The 27,837-nt window shown below is 37.9% G+C and overlaps 2 protein-coding genes across 3 annotated transcripts in view; both read right to left on the bottom strand.

Moving 5' to 3' along the window:
• Nucleotides 1–24,277, bottom strand: PM20D1 (peptidase M20 domain containing 1). Its single transcript, XM_026676791.2, has 13 exons — nucleotides 24,028–24,277; nucleotides 21,899–21,985; nucleotides 20,104–20,339; nucleotides 17,284–17,370; nucleotides 14,653–14,786; nucleotides 13,755–13,874; nucleotides 12,339–12,414; nucleotides 10,974–11,035; nucleotides 10,317–10,395; nucleotides 7,003–7,074; nucleotides 5,543–5,711; nucleotides 4,778–4,877; nucleotides 1–314 (listed from the first exon to the last, which is right to left on the bottom strand). The coding sequence occupies exons 1-13, from the start codon at nucleotides 24,251–24,253 to the stop codon at nucleotides 185–187; spliced, it is 1,578 nt and encodes a 525-aa protein (XP_026532576.2). The 5' UTR covers nucleotides 24,254–24,277; the 3' UTR covers nucleotides 1–184.
• Nucleotides 24,278–25,564: 1,287 nt separating this feature from the next.
• Nucleotides 25,565–27,837, bottom strand: part of SLC26A9 (solute carrier family 26 member 9) — a 61,265-nt gene continuing 58,992 nt past the window's right edge. For both annotated transcript variants that reach the window (XM_087959647.1, XM_026676897.2), the window contains one exon: nucleotides 25,565–27,670. In XM_087959647.1, the coding sequence (XP_087815773.1) occupies nucleotides 27,623–27,670 (48 nt within the window). In that variant the 3' untranslated portion in view covers nucleotides 25,565–27,622. The remainder of the gene's footprint in view (nucleotides 27,671–27,837) is intronic.

Raw genomic sequence — 27,837 nt, 5'->3', positions numbered from 1 at the left:
TAATTTGTTGAATAGTTGTTTAATAGTGTGTTTCACAACAACTTGCAGTGCAACTAGGTTGTGTTATTACTTTAAATCTCTAACACAGTAAAGAAGTTTGGGCACTGAGAATAAAATGGAACACTGCTGCTTAGAATAATTCAGATTTCTAACAACTCCCACTAGCCTTTATATTTTCTTGTTTCTATAGCTCATGTAGGTTTGTATGTGGCTCTGTGGGTTGGTCCAAATCACAATTTTGAATTAGTTGAAAGAAAAATTCCACTTGCTTTGCATAATCTTCCACAGAGATCCTTTCATTCAACCCATGGAATCTGATTAAAAGGGGAAAAGAAAGCAGCTGTTTAATACCAAATTAAGTAAAACTTAAATAAAAGTTTTATGTTACAAATATATATGTGCAGTGCAACAGTACCCCAAAGTTTAGATTCAGATTTAATCATACTTGGAGACAAAACTAAATTAATGCAGGGACTAGTTTACACTTTACAGTAATCCTTAATGGAATTCCTTGATTTTGTTTTAGCATGCTATACAACCCAATGTTTATGATAACAGTGCACAACCTCTGGCCATACAGCTTCTGAGTTTCCTATTGGTAGTTTCCAAAGCACCCATAGAATGGGACAGGATCAATATTTTACAATTGGGAAGAATTTGAGAGGTGAAATGAGTTCCTTAAGCCTGGCCAATTTCCTCCCTTTTGCTGGACTTATCTACTCTAAGCTCAGTATATCATTAGCCAAATTCTTTAAACCAGGGGTCCCCAACCACCGGTCCGCGGACCAGTACCGGTCCATGGAACAAGTCCTACCGGGCCGCTGGCTTGCTGGGCGCCGCCATCTTTTTTTGATGAAAAAGTGCTTCCGGTGAGCTTTTCCGGTAAGCTCACGGCTCAAAGCATCGTGAGCTTTCGGTAGAAAGCCATTTCTACCGGAAAAGCTCACCGAGCGCATGCCGCCATCTTTTTGATGAAAAAGTGCTTCCGGTGAGGTCACCGGAAGCACTTTTTCATCAAAAAAAGATGGCGGCGCCCAGCTAATGCCGGTACCGGGCCGCGCCATAAAAAAGGTTGGGGATACTGGGCCGCGGCGTAAAAAAGGTTGGGGATCACTGCTTTAAACTACCAGGAAACTGTTTTTAAATGTAACTCCCAGCAAAGTTGCCCACTCCTTGTTAACAGCTTGGTAGCCCAATAGTTACCGTATATACTCGAGTATAAGTCGACCCGAATATAAGCCGAGGCACCTAATTTTACCACAAAAAAACTGGGAAAAGTTATTGACTCGAGTATAAGCCGAGGGTGGGAAATGCAGCAGCTACTGGTAAATTTCAAAAATAAAAATTATTAATTTGGGAAACGATCTCACTCTTCATGAAAGGTTTAATTGATTCACTAACCCAAAAGAAGAAGATGATGATGACAGCGGGAGGCAGGAGTCACTCTCTTCCCCTCCCCTCGGAGGCCCCCTGAGTCAGGAGTCGCTACCGCCCGCGCGGCCCCAGTCCCGCGTCGCCTCGGGAAGGGAAAGGCAAAAAGGAAGAGCCGCGGCAGCGCTTTGCAACGGCAGCAGCGGCACCGGAGGCTCAGGCTCAGCGGCTCCTGGTTTTGCCCCACCCTTCCCAAGGCAACGCGGGACCGGAGCCGCACTGGCGGCAGCAACTCCCGACAGCCTCAGCCGGACACCTGAGCGGAGCCTGGGCGGAACTGCCTGTTGCCGCCATGGGCGCCGCTGCGGGCGCCCGGCTGCCCAAGTAAAGAACAGGGCGGCGCCGGACCATCGGAGAAGCGGAGCAAAGCCGGAGACCAGCAGCCGCCTCCCTCGGCGCAGAAAGCCTCCCCCAACCAGCCGGCCGGTCTCCTCCTCCTCGGCCACACAGAACAAACAGGCAGAGAAGGAGGAGAGCAGCTGGCCAGCCGGGGGAGGCCTCCCGTGCTGCGAAAGAGGCAGCCAACGATCTCCGGCGCCGCCCTGCTCCATGCGCTGGCTGCTCGGACTTGCTGGGCCCGGCACATAGAACAGTGCGGCGCCGGATGTTGGAGAAGCCGAGCGGAGCGGGATCATTAGCCGCCTCTTTCACAGCACAAGAAGCCTCCCCAACTGGCCAGCTGCTCTCCTCCTTCTCTGCCTGCTTGTTCTGTATGGCCGAGGGGAGATGACCAGCCAGCTGGTTGGGGGAAGCTTTCTTCGCCGAAAGGCAGCTACTAATCTCCGGCTTTGCTCCGCTTCTCCAATGGTCCGGCACCACCCTGTTCTTCTTGTGCTGCGAAAGAGGTGGCTAATGATCTCCGGCGCCGCCCTGTTCTATGTGCTGGCTGCTCGGACTTGCCGGGCCCGGCTCATAGAACAGGGCGGCGCCAGATGTTGGAGAAGCCGAGCGGAGCCGAAGCCACCTCGGCTCGCGTTGTTTTCTGAGCCCGCGAGCCTAGCGCCAGGGCGCTTTCATTGCACGGCGGAGATTCTTGTCTCGGGAAAAACCGGGCATCATTGCTGCCCCCTGAGGGGAGGGCGATTCTGGGCTGCGCGATTGGGGGATTTCGTGGCTTTGGGTGGGAGCGAGGACGGACGGAGTCCATGAAGTGGGGCTTGCCTGCCCTTGCTGGCTGCCTCTGCTTCCTTAGGGGCGGGGAAGGGGGCTCATCTGGACCAAGGATGAGTCTCCCCCTGAAGGATCTTCCGTCGCTTTTGCCTTCTCCCTACATCTTCCCTCTGTTAAAATCCCCCCCCCACACACACACTTATTTTCGGGCGGATAGATTTCGTGTCTGAGCATTCTCACATGACGGTGGGTCTTTCCCCCCCCCTAAAAACAGTTAAAAAAAGAAAAAAAATATCCTCATGCAAGAACTTTTCTGCTTCCGATTACCCCCATGCTTAAAAGTTGCAAAGGAAACACGGAAGCAGGGAAGCGCCTGCCCAGCTCCGCAGCTCCACACCATTTTTTTTTTCCAGAGGGGAATCTGACTCCAGTATAAGCCGAGGGGGGTTTTTTCAGCACAAAAAATGGGTTGAAAAACTCGGCTTATACTCGAGTATATACGGTACTTTAAAATCATGGCTAAATAGCCTAATCCTATGCAAAAATCCTGCCTACATATGAATAAGTTTGGATCCTAATTATGATAGTCTTTATTGTGAGAATGTTCATTCAGCATTTCTACTTATATTTAAAACACTCAATGACATATGTTTGTATAGTCAAGAGCCTATAGTTTTTTTTCAGAGTTTGTTTTAGACCCCAGCTAAGAAATTAAAATCAGGAATTCTTCTTCCCCAAAGAGTTTTAAACAGACCACACCTTTAATACAACAGAAATTTCAGGGCACCTCCATATTGCCACTGCTTTTTCTCCCCAGTCCCCTAAAGCAGTTTGAAATTGTCCTACAATTTTCTTAAAATTTGCAGAACAATATAAGTGAAGGGAAAAAAAAGACAATGGAGCCAGGAACTGGGAGTGAGTTCTTGCTAATGGGAGAATGTTCTGTCTACAGTAGTTTCAAAGTGGTAACATTTTAAGCAAATACATTATGACTGAATCAACAACATACTCATTTAGCCCCAGGCAAAGCCAATACTGGATATACCTGAAGATGATTCTGAACTGAGGTAAACCCCAGGCAGAAATGCAAGTGTCCTCAATTAACCAGTTAATCTATCTGTCAGGTGCCTAAAGAACTTATGTAGTTTATTTATATAAATCCTGATATCCTCAGTTTCTTTTAAAAAGTGTCCAAAACAGCAAAGCCATTAACTTAAGGTGTGGTGTGTTTATAATCATGACATTGAAAAAAACACGTGAACTGGTTCATAAACCATAGTTAACTAAAATGGCTGGAGTTACATTACGCAGAAATAAGCTAGCATTATAAATGAGTGCAATATATGAACCCAGACACAGATAAATAGGAAAGTACTTTGTAAATTAATTTCTCTAATTCATCTAGCTGACAATATAGGAATATGCAGCAGTGCAGGTATTAATCTCAGCTCCATGTGTTGCATTGTTTGCCAGTTTGCTTCCAGGTCCAATTTAAGGTAATAGTTCTAACTTTAAAAGTCCTTCATTGAATAAGCCTGAGTTATCAGAAGGATTGCCTCTTCCCAATTGTATCTGCCTATCCCATTAGATTGGTCGAGAAGGCATGCTGTGCGTCATTGTCTGCTAGGCAGGATCCAAGACACAGGGCCTTCTTGGCCATGGGACCCATTTTAAAGAATATTACCCCCTTCCTCCAAAATAAGGGCTAGCTCTATCCCTGTTAATGTTCCAGAAGTCCCTTAGGACTTAGGGCTATGTTATCAGACCCAGGGCTCCCAGGGGATTCGTGAAATTCTAAGATGGCTCCATCATTGTAATTAATATTCACATTCGTTTGTAACTGGTGCTTTTGATTTATTAGAAGCACTAGGTACAAGACTGTTTTATATTTTAATAATTATTTTTATATATCTACTGCTTCAATTAACGAGATTGCACCCTGCCCAGAGTGACTTTTTATGAGATGGGCAGCCCTATAAGTTTGATAGATAGATATCAATATCCATTTAGTTCTAGAAAAGATCCTGCACTTTCATTTTGCTTTTTTAATCCGGACAGATACCAGCTCTAACTCTCCCTCTATTATTTTTTAACTAATGCTATGCACATAATTCAGGGCCATGAATTACTGTTTTCTTTCTCAGGTTTCAATAGCTATGTCTCATTTGCTTTTCTTAAAAAAAAACACTCATGTTTCTCATCCAGTGTTTCATTAAGAATGATCATTGTACTGTACCTTGGCAAATCATCAGCATTAAAGACTACTGAGCTAAATCGATAAATTGCCTTTGTGAGGCTGCTGTAGTGCCTGCTATCAGTGTTTCCAACACAAATGCCTGTAAAAAAAATAATCAGTACAAAAAAGTTAGCAATTAGTATGTTTTTGTTTGCTTGCTTATCAGTTTGTATTTTGCTGTTTAGCAGTTTTGAAATAACTAACATTGTATCAATTTTAATCAGGTTCCTCTGATTTGCACTGAATCTTATATGCCAAAGTTTTATCATGAGCTTTGATAATTCTCTCCTGAATTTTTAAAGAGTATAGAAAATAATTAAATTTTTCAAGAAGAATCTGTTTAAGAATGAAAGTTTTTAATGCAGTAAATAATGGCTGAAAGACTCATAGTTTGTACTGGAACAATCCAGCGCTATAAGACATAATTGAATAGCAGAGATGGTCTCACTGAAGGAAATAAAAGCACAGGTCAACATAATCCTGAAAAAAAACTTATGTATGAATGGAGAGTATACAGTTCACCAGTTCCTGATAGTAATAATATTAATAAAAAAACAGCTCCCAGACATCAAAGAAAAAAATGTAATTGTTTCCATGTATGTATGTAATTTTAATAGTATTTGAAGTGTCCATATACTAATGTGCATCCACATGTATTGGAATAAAGCAGAGGAACAAAAGAGAACATAGAAAAAAATGGAAACAATGTTGGGATTGAATGGAAACAGAAGAAAAAAACACTAATGATCATGCATCTGCCACTACCTGGAACTACACTGGCAACATCTGGGAAAACATCCAGGATGGTCTGGCGGAAAACCCGTACAGCGAAGGTCTGATCATCCCAGGGGCTAATGGGGGGTGGATCAAAGGTATCCATCACTTCTATCTTCACTCTCTTATCATTAATTGTTTTGTCTAATATTTCCAGGATCTAAGAATACACCCAAAGAACAAACAAGTTAAAGCAGCCAAGATGGTTTTCATCATGATACTAGCACAAGTTCTAGGCTTTTCCTCATTCCTTCATACCAGTTTCAGTTCTCCCAATAAAAATATGTAGGCAGGACAGGAATCTTTCGGGAATCTTATTGTTCAGATCTTATTTCCTGTTATACAAAGGAACTGAAAGTTCTTACAATTTGAATTTGGGTCCTTGTATCAATATATTTTAACAGTCTCTTTAATACAGATATAATTCCAATATTTAAATCACTCATATTAAATACAGAAATATATAACAGAACACAACAATCAGGCAGGATGGTAAAGACACTGTTACGATCTTAACATTTGGCTTAAGCATTATTTCATGTATTTTTTATCACAAACACTGTAGGAGAAAATGTTCCTTTCATGCCTTCCTCTACCACAAAGACATAGGAAAAAGGGGATGCAACTCCAGGGATTTAACTGTTTTGTCTTTATTATCCTTTGTACAGACAACCTATCATACATAACAGACAGGCATGTTGATGTTCTGCTGGCTGATTTAGGCAGCCAGGCAGCTAAACGGGTGCAGCCTGATTCCAACTGAGACCATTGTGTCATCTGGTTCAGTGTTGCTTTCCCTGACTGGTGTGTCTTTCCAAGCTTCCAGAAAATCTTAGCCAGATATTTTAGGGACTGAATTTAGGGCCCTTTATCTTCACAGCATGTGTTGCAATATTCAACTATTAAAAACTGTTTGTTCCTTCTCTAACATCATAGTGGGAAGGGAAGAAGGACCTCTGGAAATGCCCAATACCTCTGGAGAGAGAATTCTACTTTCTAAAGCAGGGAGCAGGTTTCCCAGTAACATTATCACTCAGGACCCATCCATTAGAACTTTGTGTTAGCGGAGATGTAGGTGGTGAGGGAGTGCCTGCAGCTACTGGAACCCTACACAGCGTTAAGGTGGAGAGGAGAATACGATAGTTGATCACTCCCAATTATGCCCTAACTTCCCCTGCTACAGCAGCCAGGAGAATGCCAGTAGCTGTGCCATGGAACCAGCTAGCATCCTGACTACAAGAAATAGGTATTAACAGGATCAGGATCAGGTTATATCAGAGCTACTTAAAGATGGAGGGTGCAGCACTATATCTAAATTAGGTAACCTGTTTAATGTTTCCTCAAGTAAAACTAAAATGTTAAACTCTTACAAGCCTAGGTCTGAATTATGACAAATTCTAAGACTAAAACAGCAAAGGCATATAAAACTCCACCGCACTTCATCATACTACCTCCTCAACGGATTGTGAAGAGTGGATGCGGAAATTCACTGTGGCATCAGCTTTTGGTGGAATAACATTTGACTAAAAAGAAGGAAAGAAGAAAAAAAGAAGATCTAAACGAGGGTAGAATTATCCTCAAGCATCAATACATTTTAGATCTGTGGCAGCAACTCAAAGCAGTTTCACCTGAAGCCATAACATAGTTCCTGGTTTGTCGGTAGCATCTCTTTAAGTTCAAAGGAGACTTGCAAATGTGCCTTAAAGAAGCATTTGCTTGCTTTTGTTCTTCTTTTCTAAATGCCATTATTCCTATGCCACCCTATTAAGGCTGAACAAAGCTCTGCCTCTTGTTTTGCAAAAGGAAAACTTGGCAGACAAATATGCACTTGGAAAAGATGTAGCCACATACTATGTGAGATGACAGAGAATAGCTTGCTTCTGAAGAATAGTAGACAGACACACTTGTGGGTCCATCTTCAGGGAAAGGAAAATGCTGCCAATTCATGTCTTATATCAATACAAATTTACACTGGGCACATATGTCTATGTGACAACAGCAGACCCATTATCTTAAATCAGAGTTCAGCCCTAAACATGGATAAAAGAGTGGGTGGAGATTCAATTTGAAATATATCCAGGGTGCCGATTTGCTGGATCATATTTTTCTCCCCAACAGTCAACCCTCCCACCCTAACTTTTTTCTCTTTTGGATTGTTTTATTATAAATGAACTTTTTGCAAGTAAAGCAACTGTATTGTGGATTAAGTTGTTTTTTACTTAAAGTCACAGACAGACACATCTCCATTTCACACTTGACTGGGACAGAGTAGCATTTAGAGTTGTGGATTTGTAATTTGGATAACTTGTCTCAGCTCTACCAGCTGATGTCGCTGTTTAACAATAGCCACATTACTAAGTGATAAAACACTACATCTCTGGTATTCTATTTTCTACATGTGTGCACAAACACACACAGCCACAGACATCAGATTAACAAACCACTTCCATTATTCAACAAGCTTACTTTTCTCAAGCATAGACTGACGTTTATTGTATATCTAAAATTATCAAGGATAAATATGACGAACTATTTGTAAAACTCTTTGTGCATCTTATGTATATGCGTACGTTTATTGGGACTGTGCAGTGCTTCAGTTTAGAAAGACAAAAGATGTTTTGGAGCATGTAGGGATGTGGATGCTTCATTGTGTTTTCTGGGATTAGATAGCAGTAAGGTTGTCTGGGAAAGATGTGTTCCCCTTGTGAGAGGTGAAAAGGAAAAAGACAGGGATACCCACTGTCCCCTTTTTTGTTTATTGTGATTTTGGAAATATTGAATAGAGATATAAGACAAGATGAGACGATTGTGGAGGAGATTTTAAAAGGAAGTTATGAATTGGGGGCTTTATGAGTCACTTGCTATTGCTTTTAGAAGACCCTGTAAAGGGAATTGAAATATCAATGGGCAAATTAAAAGAATTTGGTGCATTAGCAGGCTTTAAGATTAATAAATGAAATATGAATACATTAACAAAAATGTATTAAGGGACTTCAAATTTATGCTGGAAAAGTTAATAATAAGGGACATTTTATCATGTTTGGTGGATGTGTAAAAATAGCTAGAAAATTCTGGATTCAAATATACACACTGATTCAGAGGATTTTAAAGATTAATATATAACTGAAATTGGAAGTTTTTCATTTGGAACTGATAGACAAGTAGTTGGAAAAAAGTCAGAGATGTTTTTCTACATGTTAAACGCAACAAGATTATTGTAAAAGTGAAAAGTGAAATATTACCCACAATAAGAAACAATATGTAAAGATGATGAATGGAGATGGCTAAATTGACTTCCATGATAAGAGAAAGGACAATCTACATTTGTTGCTGACTGAAAACCCTTTATAAACTTTTTGTGTGAAACAAAAAAAAAAGGATTTTTATGATTTTTGATTATTAGAAACAGCATATAATAAAAAATAAAGATATTTGGCAAAAGGTAAACTTACACTTGTACTTAGTGTAAAGAAAATTAGAAGCCACTTCTTTATATTTTTTTATATTTTTCTTTACTTTGTTTTACAGTCTTGCATTTTTAGTTTCTTTGATTTTTTTCTCTTCTTTTTCTTACTTTATATTCGTTTCTATTAGATTTTTTCTTTTTAAATGTTTTAAAATAAAATTATATATATTAAAAGGAAAGATGTGTTTAGCTTAGAGATGCACCCCACCTGTTTCATGTGGATTTTCCCTTTAAATCCAAAACTATGCATGTATGTATGACTTGTGTATACACACCAACCCACCCACACACCGAGGTGCAAACATAAAAACACTGAGAGAACTGATGTGGCACAAGCATTCTCTGATGTGCAGGGGCAGGATGATTGAGAACAGTGCATGGGTATGTGCAAGAGATGCCACATGGGTCAGGGAAGGGTGTTGTGTGTGGGGGTTAGGTAGGGTGCATGGGAGTGCCCAAGAGATGCTGTTTGGGTTGGGGAAAATATGCAGTGGGATAGAGTGAGTTAATAAAGAGTGTTTGGGGATACCAGGAGGTGTTATGCGGATAGGAGTATGAGCATAGGGGGCAGCACGTATCAGGTGAATATGGACCAGAAAAGGTATACTGGATTTCCTTCCTTCCTGTTCTCCCTCCTTCCTTACTCCTCCCTCCCTCCCTCTCTAAATGGTGGCAGCTGGATGGGGGAGTGAGTGAGAGATTGTTAGATTACATTGGGAAACATTGAAAATGAAGATTACATGACTGCACTAGCTGCCCAACAGCAGCCAGTAGCAACAAAGTAGTCACAATGTCCCCGAATTTCATTCCCTTGGGAATTGTGGGTCTTGGATTTTGGTCACATCCTGTAAATTAGCCAATTGAGATACTTTGGTTCAAAAGTAGTTGCCCTACAATGCATTGTTTTGCCCAGTTAAAGGTTATGACGAGAGTTTTAGTAACATAATAGATTATTTCTGCAGGAAGGAAAATAATGCAATATGAGACAATTGGGTGGAAATGAAGGAATTCTTTTGCTGATTGCATTTTTGTTCTGTTTAAGCATGTTAAGCATTTCCATTGGCATATATACCTGTTTTGTTTTATTTTCTAGCAAAAATGGCGGGAAATCTTATCTGGATTTATTTTTCTATCAAATGTTTATTTATTAAATTGATGTGCTGCCCATCTTGCTTTGAGAGCAACTCTGGGCAGCTTACAGTGCAAATGTTGGGTAGGTTACAAAGTGGGGCAGGGGCCACTAATTGTCCCATTCAGTTTTCTTTCAACTTTTCCCAATCTAGTGTCTTCCACGTATACCTTTATTCCTGCATGAAACATGGTGATTGCAGTGGTGGTCCGAACTAAAGCATTAGTGCTAGGAGTTTGCTCAAGAAACCTGCATAAAGATTTAAAAGACAAAAGTTTATGTGGTATCTACATTAAACCAATATAACTTTCTGTACTCTGCAAAATAGCAGCAATATTTTATATTGATTGAAGTACAGTAACTGATACAAAAAGGAGAAGAAAGAAGAAGCACTTGAATTTTATATAATCCAGTTAAGTATATTGCCTGTAGCTTCCAGTATATTTTTCATTTATTTACCCAGACTCAGCTTACTTCCTCTGCTCTCTTTTACATAATAAATTTTAGATTGATAACTGCTCAGGGCATAATTTTATCTTGCAGTTTGTGAAGACACTCAATAGCAGATACTTTTCCTCACACAGATGTCATAGCATTCTATTAACACTTACATAATTGCCTTTTCAGAATTTGATAAAAGATCAATGCAGTTGAAGAAAGTTTTCAGACTTTTTGCTGTTGTTTAAAGGCTTCTCAAAATAGAAGAATAGTTTTAAGAAAGGAGAAGAAAGAAAGATTATGGAGAGGAGAAACTACTACCACCATTTCCTAATTAATTTATGCATGCAGGTTTCAAGAGAGGAAAGTGATAAAGCATCTTTTCTTACCAGCCAACAAGAGGTCCAAAGAGCCACAGATTTGCCATGATGATATTGAGGGGGAAGTCGAACTGAATAGCAAGGGATTGGGAATGGAAAGAGAGTATATACACATCAGCAAATGTATCCTCGCATAACACTTTCTTCTACATACTATTTATTTACCATTCAAAAGAACGATGATTGTACAAGTAAATATAATTACTATATACAAACCACAATCCAGTCCATTCTTGCTAGAGGCAGCAGTGGGCTTATGGAATTATTTTTTATAATATTTTATTAATTATAATCTGAGTTGAGTACTTGTTTTAGTTGAGAACAAAGCCAAGATACAATTTTCTTTTACATGGAATAAAAAGAAAAATAGGAAACGAATCTATAGAACAAAAGAAGTAATAGGTAACAAATTAGGCTATTAGATGCAATTCAAGATTCTGATTATTACCTATACAGGTAGTCCTTGACTTACAATCACAATTAGGACTGGAATTTCAGTCATTAAGTGATGTGGTCATTAAGTGAAACTAACTAGATCTGATTTTAACTATTAGGGTTAGGGTTAGGGTTGTTAGTGGTTGTTAAGCAAGTTATTGTGGTCATTAAGTGGTCATTAAGTCATTAAGTGAATCATGCAGTTGTTAAGCGAATCTGGCTTCCCCAATTGGCTTTACTTATTGGAAGCCAGCTGGGAAGGTCACAAATCATAGCCACATAATTGCAAGATGCTGCGACCATTGTGAACGCGAGCCAGTTACCAAGCGCCCAAATTGTGATCATGTGACTGCAGGGGTGGTATAATAGTTTTATTTCAAGAAAGGGTTGTAAATCACTTTTTCTAAAGCCATTGTAACTTTGAACCACTATTAAACAAAAGGTTGTAAGTTGTAAAGTCCTTTATGGCACAGATCTGACTATCTGAGCAGACACAATTTCTGCCCATCCAATATGTTCAGATAGTACTGATATGCTGCATGTCTAATCCATTAATCAGTGCCACCTGATGAGATCGAGGAAGATTATCCCCTCCCCACCCCAAGATACATCTGGCTGCGCTCTTGCTATGATCAATAGAGCTCTGAAAACTTGGCTGTTTCCCCAGGCTTTGGGGTAAGTTGGTGGCAAGTCCTGCACCTTATTTTATCTTTTAATGGCTGTCTTTCTTCTGATGATTGGGTTGTTTTGGAAACTGTTTTGCATGTATTGTATGATGATGCTACCCAGAGTAGTTTTCTCTGAAAATCAAGTAAATTTGCCTAGTGCTCAGTATAGCAACTCATGGGAATTCTCCCAAGGGGGAAAATGCCTTAAAATGATCCGTGTGTTTCCTGAAAGCTGTAGAAATGAAGAAAACATATATGCTCAATAACTCACCACTGGTACCAGCTGTTCAAACAACATGATTTCAGGTCCATGACCAAACAAATTGGGCATAGGCTGTGTTTCCAACCTATAGGAATCAAATGCAAAAAGCAAAATAAAGTACATTCAGTTGAATTATTTTGTGCCTGTTGACACATTGCACTAAGATGTAAGTTTGTTAGATATGTTGGCTTCTTTCTTAAAACAGGAAATCAAATTATCTGCTTTCAAAACAGGTTTTAAGAAAAAAGTATCCCTTAGAATGTGGAACATGTAGTTCATTTTTCTGAGAGTATCTTCTTTCAATCATATTGTGTGGCAAAGAGATCTTTTATAATTTGAATGTAGCCCTCTACAAAAGAAGGGAATCCTGGTGGTGAGACAAGCAGAAGATATGGATGGATGAAATCTCATTCTCTATTCCCAGTGTAAAATGGATTAAGATAGAAATGATTTTACTCTGTGTGATTGGTATATTTTAACTTTCTATACTATTTGTACTATTTTCCTTTTTAGTAATGATTTCTAAAATATTTTACAATTATTATTTTTATGGATCTTATTTGTTTGTTGTATATTGCCCAGTCACTTACTCTGAGATGGGCAGCTATATAAATATGTTGAATAAATAAAATAAAAGTATATAAGAATCTATAAGTCATGCACTGTGTTAATTATTTGTAGCATATTGCACATAGCTTTTGATCTTCAATAACAATAGAATTAATTGAAGAAACAATATTGAAAGAGAGAGGAAAATGGAGTGGAAAAAGAATATGCAATTAATTTAGTTAATTGTTCTTAAGTACAATTACTTGCTCAATTGCAGCAGCGTATAATAGGTCAAAGTTGCCCATGAAGGCTGAAAGATTCTTCAGAAATAGAATTTCTTATTCTTGTTCATTCCCTATGTTGAAATGATTGGAGGCAGGAGAATGATAGGCAGGAAAAATGTGAAGTAAAAGTAAGGAGACAAAACAAAATTATGCTTTCTTTCCTAGTAGCCTCTCAATGGCACAGCAACAAAGCACCCCATAAAACTTAGATATATCTCCCACTTTGCAACTTATTGTGACTGGTTCTAGAAAATAACACAATAGAACTGAATAAATAGATACCACTTATTTCAGAACTCTACAACCATGACTTTCCCCTTGAAGATGTGTTGGACTGTAACATCCAGCATTATGGGTTAGGGATAGGTTGTAAATCATCCTATCGAAAAACTGCCAGGTTGTAAAATTCTGTTACAACTATTTATGACTTATTCTGACCCTTTCATTATTGCAGATATTTAACGTAGCACCTTAGATTACTATGCTTTGTGTGTTTTATTGGAAACTTCTGCATTCAACCCAAAATAGGTTTTTTCCCCATTCGATATGCATTGAATCGCAATGATAATGTGTCCCCAAGACAGACACTCACTTGTATAAGGCTTCAGAAAGAATACCAATGCTGGTCCTCTTAGGGGGTGCAGAAGAATGGCCAACTTGAGATGTTACAGTGAGATTTACGTCAAGTGCACCCTTTTCTGTGATACCTATTCTGAGTTGGGGGGAAAAAAACATTAATGAAATTCCAAATGCAATCCAGTTGTATTGTTCGTCATATTCAAACTGAATAAACAAAGAAGTGAGGTCTGACTTTTGCTGCTTTTTGCACAATTTTATGTAGACCTTTTTTTGCTTTGCTTAAATAACACATATACATCATCCAATTTACTCTGCAGTCAGATTTCTTGCCTGCTGTGCAGAGCAGCAGGAATTTCTACTAAAATCCTCACCCATCTGATATTACAAAATACATGTTGCCCTAATTACTCTAGTTTTATAAGAGCAACAAAAGCCAAAAGGGGCTTGTGCATAAGTGCACAATCATGCCTACCGTCCCTGTCCTATTGTCCCCATTTATTCGTACCTATTTTCTGTATTCTACTCATGTTTATACTTATACCTATTATCTTGTAAGTGATTGACAAATCAAATCAAATAAATAAATAAGTAAATAAATATAAACATCTAGAGATGTAGGTCTATGTTTTTTACTCTATTGCTGGGGTATACTGTGATCAGGCATTCATGTACCTGAAGTTAATTAGTTACTGTATGCACAACCTGGAGAAATATGAGATAGAGTACAATGTCCATACTTTCATCATTCCAGAACAAAGGTAGGCAAAGTACAGACAAATTGATAAATTACAGTTTCAGTTATTTCTGAATTGCAAGGCATGGCTTCCAACATTCAATTGTTTAAACCTGATGCTATGAAATAAGTAAAGAACTGCATTTACTGTAGCAAACAACTGTATTTCTTTACTTACACAGCTACTGGTTTCTCTATTTTAGGGATGATTCCATCAAAAATAAAACTTCCTTCATCAAGCACAAAAGTAAGTTGTACCCCTCTAGATTCCAGCTCAGCCACAATTTTCATTGCTCCTTTTTTACCACCCACCTGAAAGGGAATTAGAGTAACATTTTCTAAGTTAAGCCATTGGCTAGCCTTTAGAAAGAAGGCAATTATTATTCAGCAAAGGCTGTAAGTGATTTACTAATTATAGCCCAAACCACTGAAGTTTGAATCTAAAGAGATTATACATAATCTCATTGAAAAAGCTACTACAGAAATAGCACTTAGACTATAATGTTGAAATATATTTGGCAGGGAAAGAAGACAAGAATTAAATTTAAGTTGTTACAGGATGCTAGAACAAGGGGAGGTTTTGGATTACCCAATTGGAACTATATTACCAGGCTGTAACAATGATGTGGTTGAAAGAATCAATTGTTCTGAGAAGTACTAGACTGTTAACATTGGAAGGCCATGACTTACAATTGGAGTGGCATGCATTTTTATGGTATAAGGAAAGTAAAGCGCACGGGTATTTTAGGAGACATTACATTCAAGATGCCTTGTTATCAACTTGGGAGAAAATAAGGAAACAACACTATTTGAAAATACCAATCTGGTTATCAAAAATAGAGTCATTTGCGTATCCAATTATTTTTAAAATGGAACATGTTGTTAGATATAGTGAAATTTTAAATGAAAAGGGTGAACTCAAAACAAAGCAAGAACTAGATGAACAAGGGATAAATATGAACTGGTATTCATATGTGCAAATACATTCTAGATATGATAAAGATAGTAAGATAGAAGGATTTTATAAAGAATTTACTGAATTAGATAAAATCTTAACAGGTACTGATGAGAGGATGATTAAAAATTATATGGTTATTTATTGGGAGTGAAATTAGAAGAAAAACAAGTTAAAAGAAATGATGATTGCATGGGGGAAAAACTTTGGATATGGAATAGATCTAGAAAAATGGCAGAAATTATGGACTAGAAATTATAAATTAACTATGTCAACAGCATATAAAGAGAACTTGTATAAGGTGTTTTACAGGTGGTACCTATCCCCGGCAAGACTAGCAAAGATGTTCAAGGATAAATCGGCAAAGTGCTGGAAATGTCATCAGATACCTGGATCATATTACCATATGTAGTGGACATGTGCGGAAGCTAAAAGATATTGGACTAAAATACACACATGGTTGGAAAAAATGACAAAAAGCATATAGTTCTAAAACCAGAGATAAGGATACAACAGAGAATTGACATATTTGATTATTAATGTTTTAACTGCAGCTAGAATTGTATTTGTTCAAAATTGGAAAAATGAGAAAATTCTGAGAGGAGGATGTGGTTAAGAAAATAATGGAATGAGCAGAAATGAGTAGATTAACATTTGTAATTGGAGAGCAAGAAGAAAAAGAATACTACAAGATATGGGATTTATTTTATCAATGGCTAGACAGAAAAGTAGGAAATTGAAGTATAATATAGTAGTAATGATGTATTGAAACTGATTATTTTTAAATCAGTTATAATATGAATAAAAATTATTAAGAATTGAGGTTTGCTCTAAAGGATAATATGGATTTGAAGTTAATAGTCTAATGATGGTGTAATAATAATACAATATGATATGGGAATTAATGCAATATGAATGTAAACCTAAGAGGAAAAGACCATAAACATTGTGCACAAGACATATGTACCAACCAACACACTGTGTAATTGAAAGGTTTTATTTGTTATGTTTGTTGTAAAAAATAAAAAACTTTTTATACAAAAAAGAGAAAAGAAATAGCACTTATACTTATATACCACTTCACAGCAGTCTAAGCGATTTACAGAATCAGCATATTGCTCCCAACCATCTGGCTCCTCATTTTACCAACCTTGGAAGGATGGAAGGTTGAGTCAACCTTGAACCGGTCAGGACTGAAGGAATCAAACTCCTGGCAGGCAACGTGAGGACAATTAGCCTGTAATACTGCATTCTAACCACTGTGCCACCATGGCTTTATACTGTATATCTAAGCTGTCTTTTCATATGTATCTAAATCCTAATTGGAGTTTTTAAAATATATTTTATCCAGTTTCTTATTATTTTTATAAATGATTTAAGGCAACATATATACCTAATACTCCTTCCTTCTCTTATTTTCTTCATAACAACTCTGTCAGATGAATTGGGCTGAAAGAATGATTGGCCCAAAGTCACTCAGCTACCTTTCATGCCTAAGAAGGGACTAGAATTCACATTCTCCTAGTTTCTAGTCTGATGCCTTTAAAAAAGCATTTTTAAAAAAATTGGGGATTGAATTTAGAGTACCAAATGCAATATTTAAAAACATTCAATATCTTATATTCCCATTCAGCAAAACAAAATACTCCTATATAGCCAAATTATGATCAATGGGCAATAACCTTCTACTTTATTTGGACAGTATACATTAAAGATATTTAGGTTAACAGAATTTTTAAAAAGCAGTTTACTTGGAATCTATTATTCAGTTTATGGGGATGGCTAAATAAACTTCAAAATCATAAAAACATAGGAGAAATTGAGGTTAAAAACAAAGACATAAACAAATAATACCTCTTCATCATGCCCAAGGCCTATATAAAAAGATCTTTGTGGTCTGTAATTTCGTCTCAGTAAAAACTCTAGAGCGTGCAAAATGCCCTGAGGAGTAGAAAGAAAATAACTATTTTACATATGGTTATACAGTGAGTTTTATCATATACATTGATTATTGAGAATTAGACTACGAGAAAGCAGAGCTCTATACAGAGACCTTAACTCAATTCACTAAAGGCTTTTGACCATTATGGAGCTATATAGTACTATCTACCCCTCGAGGAAGCATAAGCCAATGAGTTCCCTGGAGTTGGGCGGCCAATAAATGTAAATATTTGGCAAGAAATTTGTTGTCCCTATAGCTGAGCACTATCCAATAGGAACTTCTATTGCCTCTGTCCCTAGTTATCTTGCCTTTCTTCCACAATAACAGATGATGAAGCCTAACAGGTTTTACACTCCTTGAGGCTAGCCAGGTATGGTATTGAAGCAAACAGGAAAATGATGCTTAAAGACTGGTTAAGCCTGCATCACTCATGGGCTGGGGATGAGGTCCATCATGGGAATACATGAAGATGATCCTATGTTTGTGCTGTGTTAGATGCAAGTGAGAGTCAGAGCAGCAATGAGAGCTAGGTAATTTTCTGTATTACCTATCTCTGTATAATCTTACTTCCTTTTCATTGAAGATAAATTACTGTCCCAAACACTGTGTATGGATTTCTTCTCTCTTTTATATTTTTTAAAATGTTGTATGTGTGCTGCCCACCATTTCTAATAATCCCCCAGGGCAACTGACTCAATCATGCAATAAATAATGCTTTGTTAACATCGGAGCAGGGCAGTAAAATCTGTTTCGAGCCAACAGCTGTAATTGCCTATGGCAGCATGCCAGGGACAATACTCCAAAAGTGAAGTGAGCCAAGACAAAAACTATATTTTGTTTAAATTAAATCTACTTAGTCTCATCATGTATTTAATCATTTTTCCCTTCTGTCATATTACAGACATGTCAATTTGGTGGCAGACGTTACGTTTTGGAGCTTATGAACATAATAATGGGTTCTTAATCCTGGGATTAAGCAGTATTTTATTTTTCTCAGAAGAGGTATCTCATCTGTCGTCAATCGAAGTCTTCCGTGCATCAGCAGATATGCTAGATACGTTGTTATAATGATCTAATAATGGTCTATGTGACTAATATGCTATTAATCAGATAACTCATCTTGCTTGTTTCTAACTTTAAACCAGCTTTCAGAAAGGATATTGGGACAGAAGGATTACTATCGCTTTTCCCTCCAGCTTTCCAATCTGAGTTAGAGTAGTATTGTTGTTCCTGTTCTTTGAAGTTCTGCACTTCATTATATCCATGTCAATCATGAGTCAATTCGTTTCAGAAAGGTTGCTTTAATCACTAGTTAGCCAGTTGTTGTGACCAGAGAACTGAGCAAGACTGATTAGAGCAGAGATAGGAAATGTGCAGCCCAGCTCCATTTTTGCATGCCTATAACTCCACTAAAATCACACTATTTCAAGGGAGGCTCAATTTGCCATTATTTTTCATAGAAAGAATTTACTACTTTTAGTTGCCAAATGGCTTAATTCAGCCATAAAACCCCAAACAAACAAATAAAAGAGTCGAAAGCCACATCCTTTGACTCTCTTTCACTACTTTTCCATTTTATCTGGTGTTCACCAATCACTTTTTCACTTCAAGATAGCATGTGTGACCTGTATTCACCCTACAATCAGGGGTGGGATTCTACCGGTTCGGACCAGTTCTATAAACTGGTTGTTGATTCTGAGCAGTTCGGAGAACTGGCAAAAATACCCCCCAGGAGGCTTCACTGAGGCCCAGAATGCTCCAAAACAGAGGGTGGGGGGTGCTGTGCACTCCCCCGGGCTCCATTTTTTTCTTCCTGAGACCCAGGGAAGCCTTCTGGGAGCAAGAACACCCCCACCGAGGAGGCTTCCCTGAGGCCCAGAAGCCCAAAAAATGAGAGGGGGGGGGGGTTCTGCCAAAAAAAGCCATGCCCACCTAGTCACATGGCCATGTCCACCTTGCCATACCCACAGAACCGGCTGTTAAAAAAATCGAATCCCACCCCTGCCTACAATCATCAATTTAATTTATTCTGGAAAAAAATAGAGCCATTTGTTCACTGAAAGCAGGAAAAGCCAGTGTAATTTCCAGCTTTTCAATTTCAGTTTTCCAGGAGGAGCAATTCAGTGGTGGGTTTCAAAAAAAATTACTACTGGTTCTGTGGGCGTGGTGTGGCTTTGTGGGTATGGTTTGGTGGCCATGGCAGGGGAAGGATATTGCAAAATCTCCATTCCCTCCCCACTCCTGGGGGAAAGTTACTGGAAAATCCCATTCCCTCCCCACCCCAGTAACCTGCTTTCCAGCTCCATTCTCCTGTGCAGGGCAACCAAAGAAGACCCAGCTGATCAGCTGGGACTTGTGAGGCAGAGAATAGATGGGGGCGGGGCCAGGCAGAGGTGGTATTAGCCGGTTCTCTGAACTACTCAAAATTTCCACTAACGGTTCTCCAGAACTGGTCAGAATCTGCTGAATACCACCTCTGGAGCAATTGTAACTGATATTGAAGCAGAAGGTGTATCTAAGAAGTCTGTATGAAGCTCAGCCAAATGCAATTCTAAAACCAGTAAGATGCTTTTGAAAACTGCAGCATACAGAAAGAAAACTGACTCCCTCTTCCCACACTGTGTAATGAAAGCCACGATTTATCATAAATATGGTATGGTACATAAAATTTCATAGACTCCTGCAACTCATAGTATTTCTGCATCCCAGCAAAAGGAGATAAATTGATATACCATAGCTGAGTTTTTATTATCTAGTGTTCCTCTTCCATATATAAATCCATCATGTTCCTCAGCAGAAAAGGGATCACTGACATCCCATCCATCAGGGTATGCTGGGACTACATCTATATGTGCAAGCAGCATATATGGCTGTAACTGAGGGTTAGCTCCCTGGATGGTGAATAGATGGCTGTAATCTCCGATGACTTCATGTTGAATGAATGAGGTAGAAAACACTAAAGGAAAAGCTTCAAGAAAGAGAATTAAAGTTAGCCACTAGATTTAATTTTGAAATTACGGTTTGTTGGGTAAAGAAGCCAGATTTTTAATGAATGACACGTATAAAAGAATAGTGGATGATATATTTGGAAAATGGTTAACTGAAGTAAGGAAGAAAGAAATCATTTTTGTATTTCTGTATGTGAATAAACTGTTTTAAAGCAAATAATATAAATAAGAAATAACATTCTGAAATTATTCTTTTCCCTTTTATCCACTGGTGGACAAAAAACAAGTACAACTTAGTTCAGCAAATGTTCCGCCTGTGACCAGAGCAGTGAGAACATCTGCAATACAATAATCCTTCAATTTACATTGTTCCTGCATCAGCATTTATTATCTTACTCTGAATATAGACATAGCAACCTTTGGATGCTCAAAGTTCTACTCATACTTTATCTCAGAAACTGCAATAATCTAAAGTAAACCGAAAGTATCATCCTTGTGTTGCAGTTAGATGAACAACACTTTGCCATCACAAAAGGAGGAAATGGGAACTTGGTGCAAAGAAAACCACCTAACAAAATTACTGATTAAACAACAGAGAACCAAATTTGTTCCCTAAGAAAATTTTATGCCATGCTGTTTCTCCATGCCTGAGAGAAAGTGGCTTACTTAAAGCCTCCTTGTTTATTTTTTTAGTTGCATTGATTTTAAAACTTTGCATTTTCTGGTTCAACCCACGAGTTTTAGATTGCAAGGAACAAGGTATATTGAAATAAATAGGACAATTTCTAAGTAATATATGGTGCTTTCCTTTCCTAAAAATGTTTAAAGCTGCAGGTACATATCTATATCAACATTTTGAACTCAAAACATATTTGGGTAGTTGCAAAAGTACTCTCCCCGCCAAATTGTTATGATACAAATTTTAACAACACTAGAAAGTCCCTTTTACAGAATCATACCATGAATCCACTGATGTCAGTCCTGTCTATACTAACTTTTTCGTGTGTCACACTTAAGAGTCAACTGTTTTGTTTGGCTTAAAAGTGTATATTTATGTTATACACAAATCAAGTATTGAGTTAGAATCCATAACATGTAGCTTAGCACTGTGTATCCAACAAAGCAATTAACGCTGGTCATAACTTAGTATAGTACCTCTGACAACCACTGATTGAAAGGGAACTCATTTTTCCACTTACATTAATATTAAACTGGGAGTATTTGCCATGAAAAATACATGTTTTACCCTTTTTGTCGATCTGTATAATTTATGACAGAATGGTATACATTTATGACAGAATGGTATAACATTGAAAAACAATATTAAATTATTGTTCAAATACATTTTCATTTATAAAGAATCCATATTTCTTCACTGATGAAACACCTATATGTAACATCTATAACCACTTATAACCACCAACACAATTTTGTCAATTGAACTTTATTAAATAACGAACCATATTTTTTCAGTTTGGTACTTCAGTTCTATCAAGAAATAAACACAATACAATAATTATATTTTCTATGCAATTATTAACATTGTCACTAATAAAAACAAGCATTTAATTTTAAATACCTTTGTAAATATATGGCTCAAATTCTTCCAAGGCTGTTATATTCTGATCATTTGGTGAGAAGGAAACTGTTTGTATTCTGACAGCACCTTTTGGAAAGGATAAAGCATTTTTCAAAATGCTCAGGCAATATTTCAGAAAAGTAACACAAACAGATGAACTACTGCACCCATTAAAATGCCTTAAAGATATGCTTATATACAAAAAACAATCATTATCACTGGATTGATAAACTCTAGTATCAATTATAAGAGGGAATTTGTGGAACTTTTGGGATAATAGTGAACAACTGTCATGTAAGAGCTTTGTACATTAAGATGGGAGCACATTCCAGAAGGGCACAAAGTTGTTTGTGCACAAGTTCTTCAGAAAGATCTACCCAACATGAGGCATGAGAGTTCAGTTTGTTGCCATTCTTGTATTTGACAGTGTTTATATGCCATGCCAATCATAGCCCCTGAAAGGCTCATAATAAAATATCAAATACATATTTAACTTCCCCAAGAGGTGCAAAATGATTTTAAAATACTTTTAAAACCCACAGATCCTATTAAAACACTGAAGTACAAAGCATACAGTAGTCATCAATTTGCACAACAAGTTATCTCCATCTCCTTAATATCTCCCCCCAAAAAAAAAAAGGATGCAAGAAAAGAAAGGATTTTACTAGCTGCTGAAATCTACGGGCCTTCCTATGTTTGGGGAAAATAATCCCCCCAACCATGGTTTGGGGAAGCCATGAAAAAAGCTCCCCTCCCTGAAAACTCATGGGAAGATAGAAATCAAGCAGGAAGATTGAATGTGGAGTAAATGATGTTCCCATGGTAATTGGGGATCCAAGCCTCAAAAGGTTTCATAGGTGTTGACAAGCATTTTGAATTGTATTTGGAAACTTGCCAGAAATTAATACAGTTCCTGCAGAATAAGTGTCACTCTGCTGTTCCTGCAAAACAATTGTAATTCTCTAATCTGCCTGGTTAGCAAATAGGCAACTATTGTTGTCAACTGTTCTTTCCAAGTGGAAATTATAAAGGATCTCAGCTAGTTCTAGCAATGACAAACTGATGGCATGTGGCAAAATCATTGTGCAAACACACTCCCATGCACTTGAATCCTGATGTGGGAGGGGAGTACATTGTGATGTTACAACACATGTTTCATCACTATGTCAGCAACCTAACTAGAGGTTAGGTTAACATGAAAGCATGGGTATCAAACCTTTTGGCTTTCTTGGTCCACAATGAGTGAATAATTGTCTTGGGCCACATATAAAATATATAACATACTTGATCGCTAAGAATTACATAATAATGTTAAACGTCTATAATCTTATTGGGCCACATTACTAGCTGTCCAGGGCCCTTCTGCAGCCTGGAGCCCATGGGTTGACACACCTGCATTAAAGCATCTGGAAGGTGTTAAGGGCATGAGTGACTAAAATATCTCCTATTGGGACAAAAGTTACAATGACAGTTCAACTCCAATAAAAAAAGGGATCAAATAAGAATTATTTAGTGACTGAATGGCAACTGTCTGGAAAAGCAGGTTTCCCACCCCACTAACTTGAGGAAGGAAAGAAGAAGAAAAATGAATTCATCCATGATACTTCCCCAAGTCCTGCAGGGTGCAAAGCCTGCATTTTATAACAGACCAAATTATATGAACACTGTCTTTTCTAATACATTTGTGCCTACAAACTGAATTCCTGTAGGTCATATCTAGAAAGAACTATATACAAGGGTAAGGACCCTAAAAGTGATTTTATTCAAAGCTTAGAGACTCCAAGAAGCTAGGGTTATTCTGGGCAGAATATAAAGTTGTTTTATGCATTCTGATTGTGAAAGAGTATCAGTAAAGCAGGAGTTGTAGCAGAGGTGGTAGCAACAGCAGCAACAGACATTCCGTCCTAAGCAGCTATTCCCGGGCAGGAGATCTACATATTGTACCAAACCATTTAAGCCAGTAACAGAGGAAAACACAAATTTAACGCAGACAAGGTTATAATTTTGTTCTCTCGAACCAACAGCACCAACTTCCTATTAAAAACAGAGAAATATTTACTTTGAAGAAATGACTCTTTTACACCCGATTTCATCTTTGCTTTTGCATGTTTTTTTTTTGTTTTTTTTACCTTTGAGCACCTCTTTGAGCTCTTGCAACTCGCGGAGGCTAAAGGTAGCCTCCCCTCGCCGCTGCCGTTCCTGCTGCTGTTTTTCCCGCAGCCTTATGGCCAAGCCGGAAGTTCGGGTCCCATAGGTTCGGAGGAGCATCGCGACCACTAGAAACAACACTATCCCGCACAGTCCCAAGCCAGCCCCGCAGAAAACCCCTCGCAGCCGGGCACCGAAGGCCGCCATTTTCCTGTGTCTTGGCCCAACCGCGTTGGGAACTGACAGGCAGGCGCGGCTTCTAGCCAATCATTGACCGAGCTGTTAATTTATCACCGCCGCGGGAAACTTGGTTTGGTTGGCCTTCTTGGTGCTGTACCGGAGGACCCTCGCAGTTCGCGGCAGAGGGGAATCTCAATTCACTCGGTTGAAGGCATTTAGAAATGGCCCGTACAAGATTAAGGGTAGTCATTACAGGTACTCATCGACTTACAACCGTTTAGTGACTGTTCAAAGTTACAAGGGAACTGAACAAAGTGACTTATGACCATTTTTCACAGTTAAGACCTTTGCAGCATCCCCATGGTCATGTGATCAAAATTCCGATGCTTGGCATCTGATTCATATTTATGACCGTTACAGTGTCCCAGGGTCATGTGATCCCCTTTTGCGACCTTCTGACAAGCAAAGTCAATGGGGAAGCCAGATTCACTTAACCAAGGTACTGCCTTAACACCTGCAGTGATTCACTTAACAATTGAGGCAAGGAAGGTTGTAAAGAGCAAAATTCATTTAACATGTCTCACTTAACAACAGAAATTTTGGGCTGAATTGTGATCATAAGTTGTAACTGCTTCTTATGGCTTATGAATGCCCTGTCCCTGTCTTTCTGTCAAGGAATTGGTTTAAAAACAGTGTCTTGCTCTCTTTTGTTGCAAACACCCTTCCAGTTATTCTTTCATGCGACTCTGGCAATTGCAGCAGAGAACAAGTGCTGATCAATCTTGTCTGGACTTAAGTTCTAGTGACCGACCTGGTTAGTGCTTGCCAGGATACCACAAGCACAAGAAAAGGCCAGTGCTGCAGTCAAACTGGGAAACCACTTGCTCCACTTGCCAAATAAAGATGCAGGGATTCATCCATGAAATCACCAGGAATCCAGTTTGGACTGAATGAGAGTTTACTATTTATATACACTCAGCATGAACTTTGAGACCAGTAATTTTAAAAACATACTTTCAACTATTTTAGAGGCAAAACCTAGTTAATTTTTCACAATTCAATGCATATAACGTTTTGAAGAAGTCAATCTTTATTTGCTCTAATTTCAGATTCTACCTTAATTGACTTCAGAACCACTGGGTACTTTTCTACATTAGCATTTTGAAGATAAACTTTTCATAGAACTAAACTTTGGTATATTAAGAGACTTTGAAAGAAACATCCTTTGGTTTGTGGTGTTCATATGATGCATATGTCCTGTATATCATACACTTTACAGAATCATCCTGGTGGAAGAAAAAATCACAACAAAAAACTATCCAACCTCAATAGTCATTTGCATAATTCACATTTTTATATAAAATTATTTTGCATTTACAAAATACAATTTTAAAAACTATATTTGCTTAGATTAGCTAGTTAGGCAAATTTGCCTGAGAGGTAGATTTTCTTCATTGTGTCATAATTAAAAAAAAGAACCTTGAGAATGTTTGACTAAGCAGCTTGAGAGGAATCGGATGATAAACTGCTGCTCTTGAAATGAGTCCTATAACTCATTTAAGAACCCCTTAATCCAAACTATATGCAAGGCAAAACTTGAGCACTAAGAAAGTTTTAATCTAAATTATTTTAATGGTATGCTTAGGCAGTAAGATTTACTAAGTCTGTGCAAAGCAGGGGCATTAGTGGGGAGTCAAAAATATCAAGATGGCAGCAGTGATTATGCAATTGAAACCCAACCCCTTTTAAATATGCATCATTCATGCAAACTATGTAAAAAGCTTCGGCTCTGATTGTGTCATTGTGGCCACCATTTTGACTTTTTTTAAACCCTTCCTGAATGCCCCAGGTACAAAGCATTCTGCAAATATTTTGCACTTTGGGAAACGCCTCTTTCAAATGTGTTGGACAGCTTTACACTTCTGTATCTTTTTTTGAACACAATACACAGGACTGGTAATCAGGCTGAAAAATAATTGTTTCTTATAGAAATTTTATTTTTCAAAATGAAGCTAAGGTAAATTTGTTTAGTTATTAAGAACAAAAGGCTACAATATCAAGAATAATGTGGAATTATCTTGAGATTTCTAATCACAAGTATAGTAAAAATGTTACAGGTAATCCTCGACTTAACAACAGTTCATTTAGTGACTATCCAAAGTTACAACAGCATTGAAAAAGTGACTTATGACTGTTTTTCACATTTATAATTGCAGCCATTGCCGTATCCCCATGGTCATGTGATCAAAGTTCAGACCTTGGCAATGACTCATATTTATGACTGTTGCAGTGTATTGGGATTGTGTGATCGCCTTTTGTGACCTTCTCACAAACAAAGTCAATAGGGGAGCCATATTCACTTAACAACTGTGTTGTTAACTTGACAACTACAGTGATTCACTTAATAACTGTGGAAAGAAAGGTCGTAAAATGGGGCAAAACTCACTTAACAAATGTCTCACTTAACAAAAATTTTGGGCTCAATTATGGTTGTAAATCAAGGACTACCTGTATTGGAATAAATTAAAGTATCTTCTTTGGTTTTGCTTAATTAAACCTACGTCAAGCTTAATTTTGAAAAAAATATATAAAAGAACTGTAGAAATGCTCTATATACATAGATCCTATGAAAAAATATTTTCATCCTCTAAACATCAACACATTCTTCAGAAGAGAGAAAATAGCTCAGAGATAGGTGTGGTTTATAATGAAAAAGGCATGTTGCTTCTAGGCAATACAGTAATACACGTTGGATGATGTCCAGTACTACAATAAACACATTTGACAAATGATTTGACAAATGAGTTGGTGCATTTAGGCCACAAAAATAAGGAATATAGCAGTAGGTTGCAATGAACAAAATTAGAGGAAAGTTAGGCATCATTGTAGTTGTGTTTAACTTTGGTGTGGAGTCTATGCAATGAAACAATTGCCCCTCCTTGTGAACTGAAACTGCTGCAATTTGTGAGCAATTTATCTGGCAATCAAACATTTTCCATATTTTCCTTTGTTTTCCCTCATAAGAACAATGCTGGAGAATTAGTAGATATGCATGTCTGTTACATGCATACTTATGGCTCCATAAATAAAGAGGAGGAAAATAATGAACCAGAAGATATTCAAGCGATCCTTTTGCTTCTTCTAGATGGATGAAATATATTCCCTGAGTTTCTTCCTTCCATGCCAACTGTTTCAAGAGTCAGATGCTCTGAGGTTCATAATCCAAGAGGAATTATAGAAGAGAATACCAGGTCCAAGAGTCTGTCCTCAGTGTTATAGAAGCACCCATGGCCCTTTGCTAGAAAGGCCATTTTCCTTGCCATTCAGACACAGGAACCTTCATAAGGAAACATCATGAACAAATAATTTGCCATCACAGGAATGTTCCTGACTTGCTCACAGCGCTGTTTGTGTTTCCGAATGAAAAATGCTTCCAAACATTTCCTAGAAAAAAATGGAGATTTCCATTATAAACTGATACCAATGTTAATAATGATACATCACAAAATTACATAAGATGTATGTTTGGACTATAGCTTATATCAGATAAACTTTAGTTATAATTAAGTTAAGGAATTTAGTTTAATCTGTGACTAATTTTTCTTTTTGAT

This window comes from Notechis scutatus, chromosome 3 (assembly GCF_049901735.1).
Source record: "Notechis scutatus isolate UNSWTSFEM ecotype Mainland chromosome 3, rNotScu1.2, whole genome shotgun sequence".
Taxonomy (NCBI): domain Eukaryota; kingdom Metazoa; phylum Chordata; class Lepidosauria; order Squamata; family Elapidae; genus Notechis; species Notechis scutatus.
This window is presented reverse-complemented; position numbering and strand designations above follow the sequence as displayed.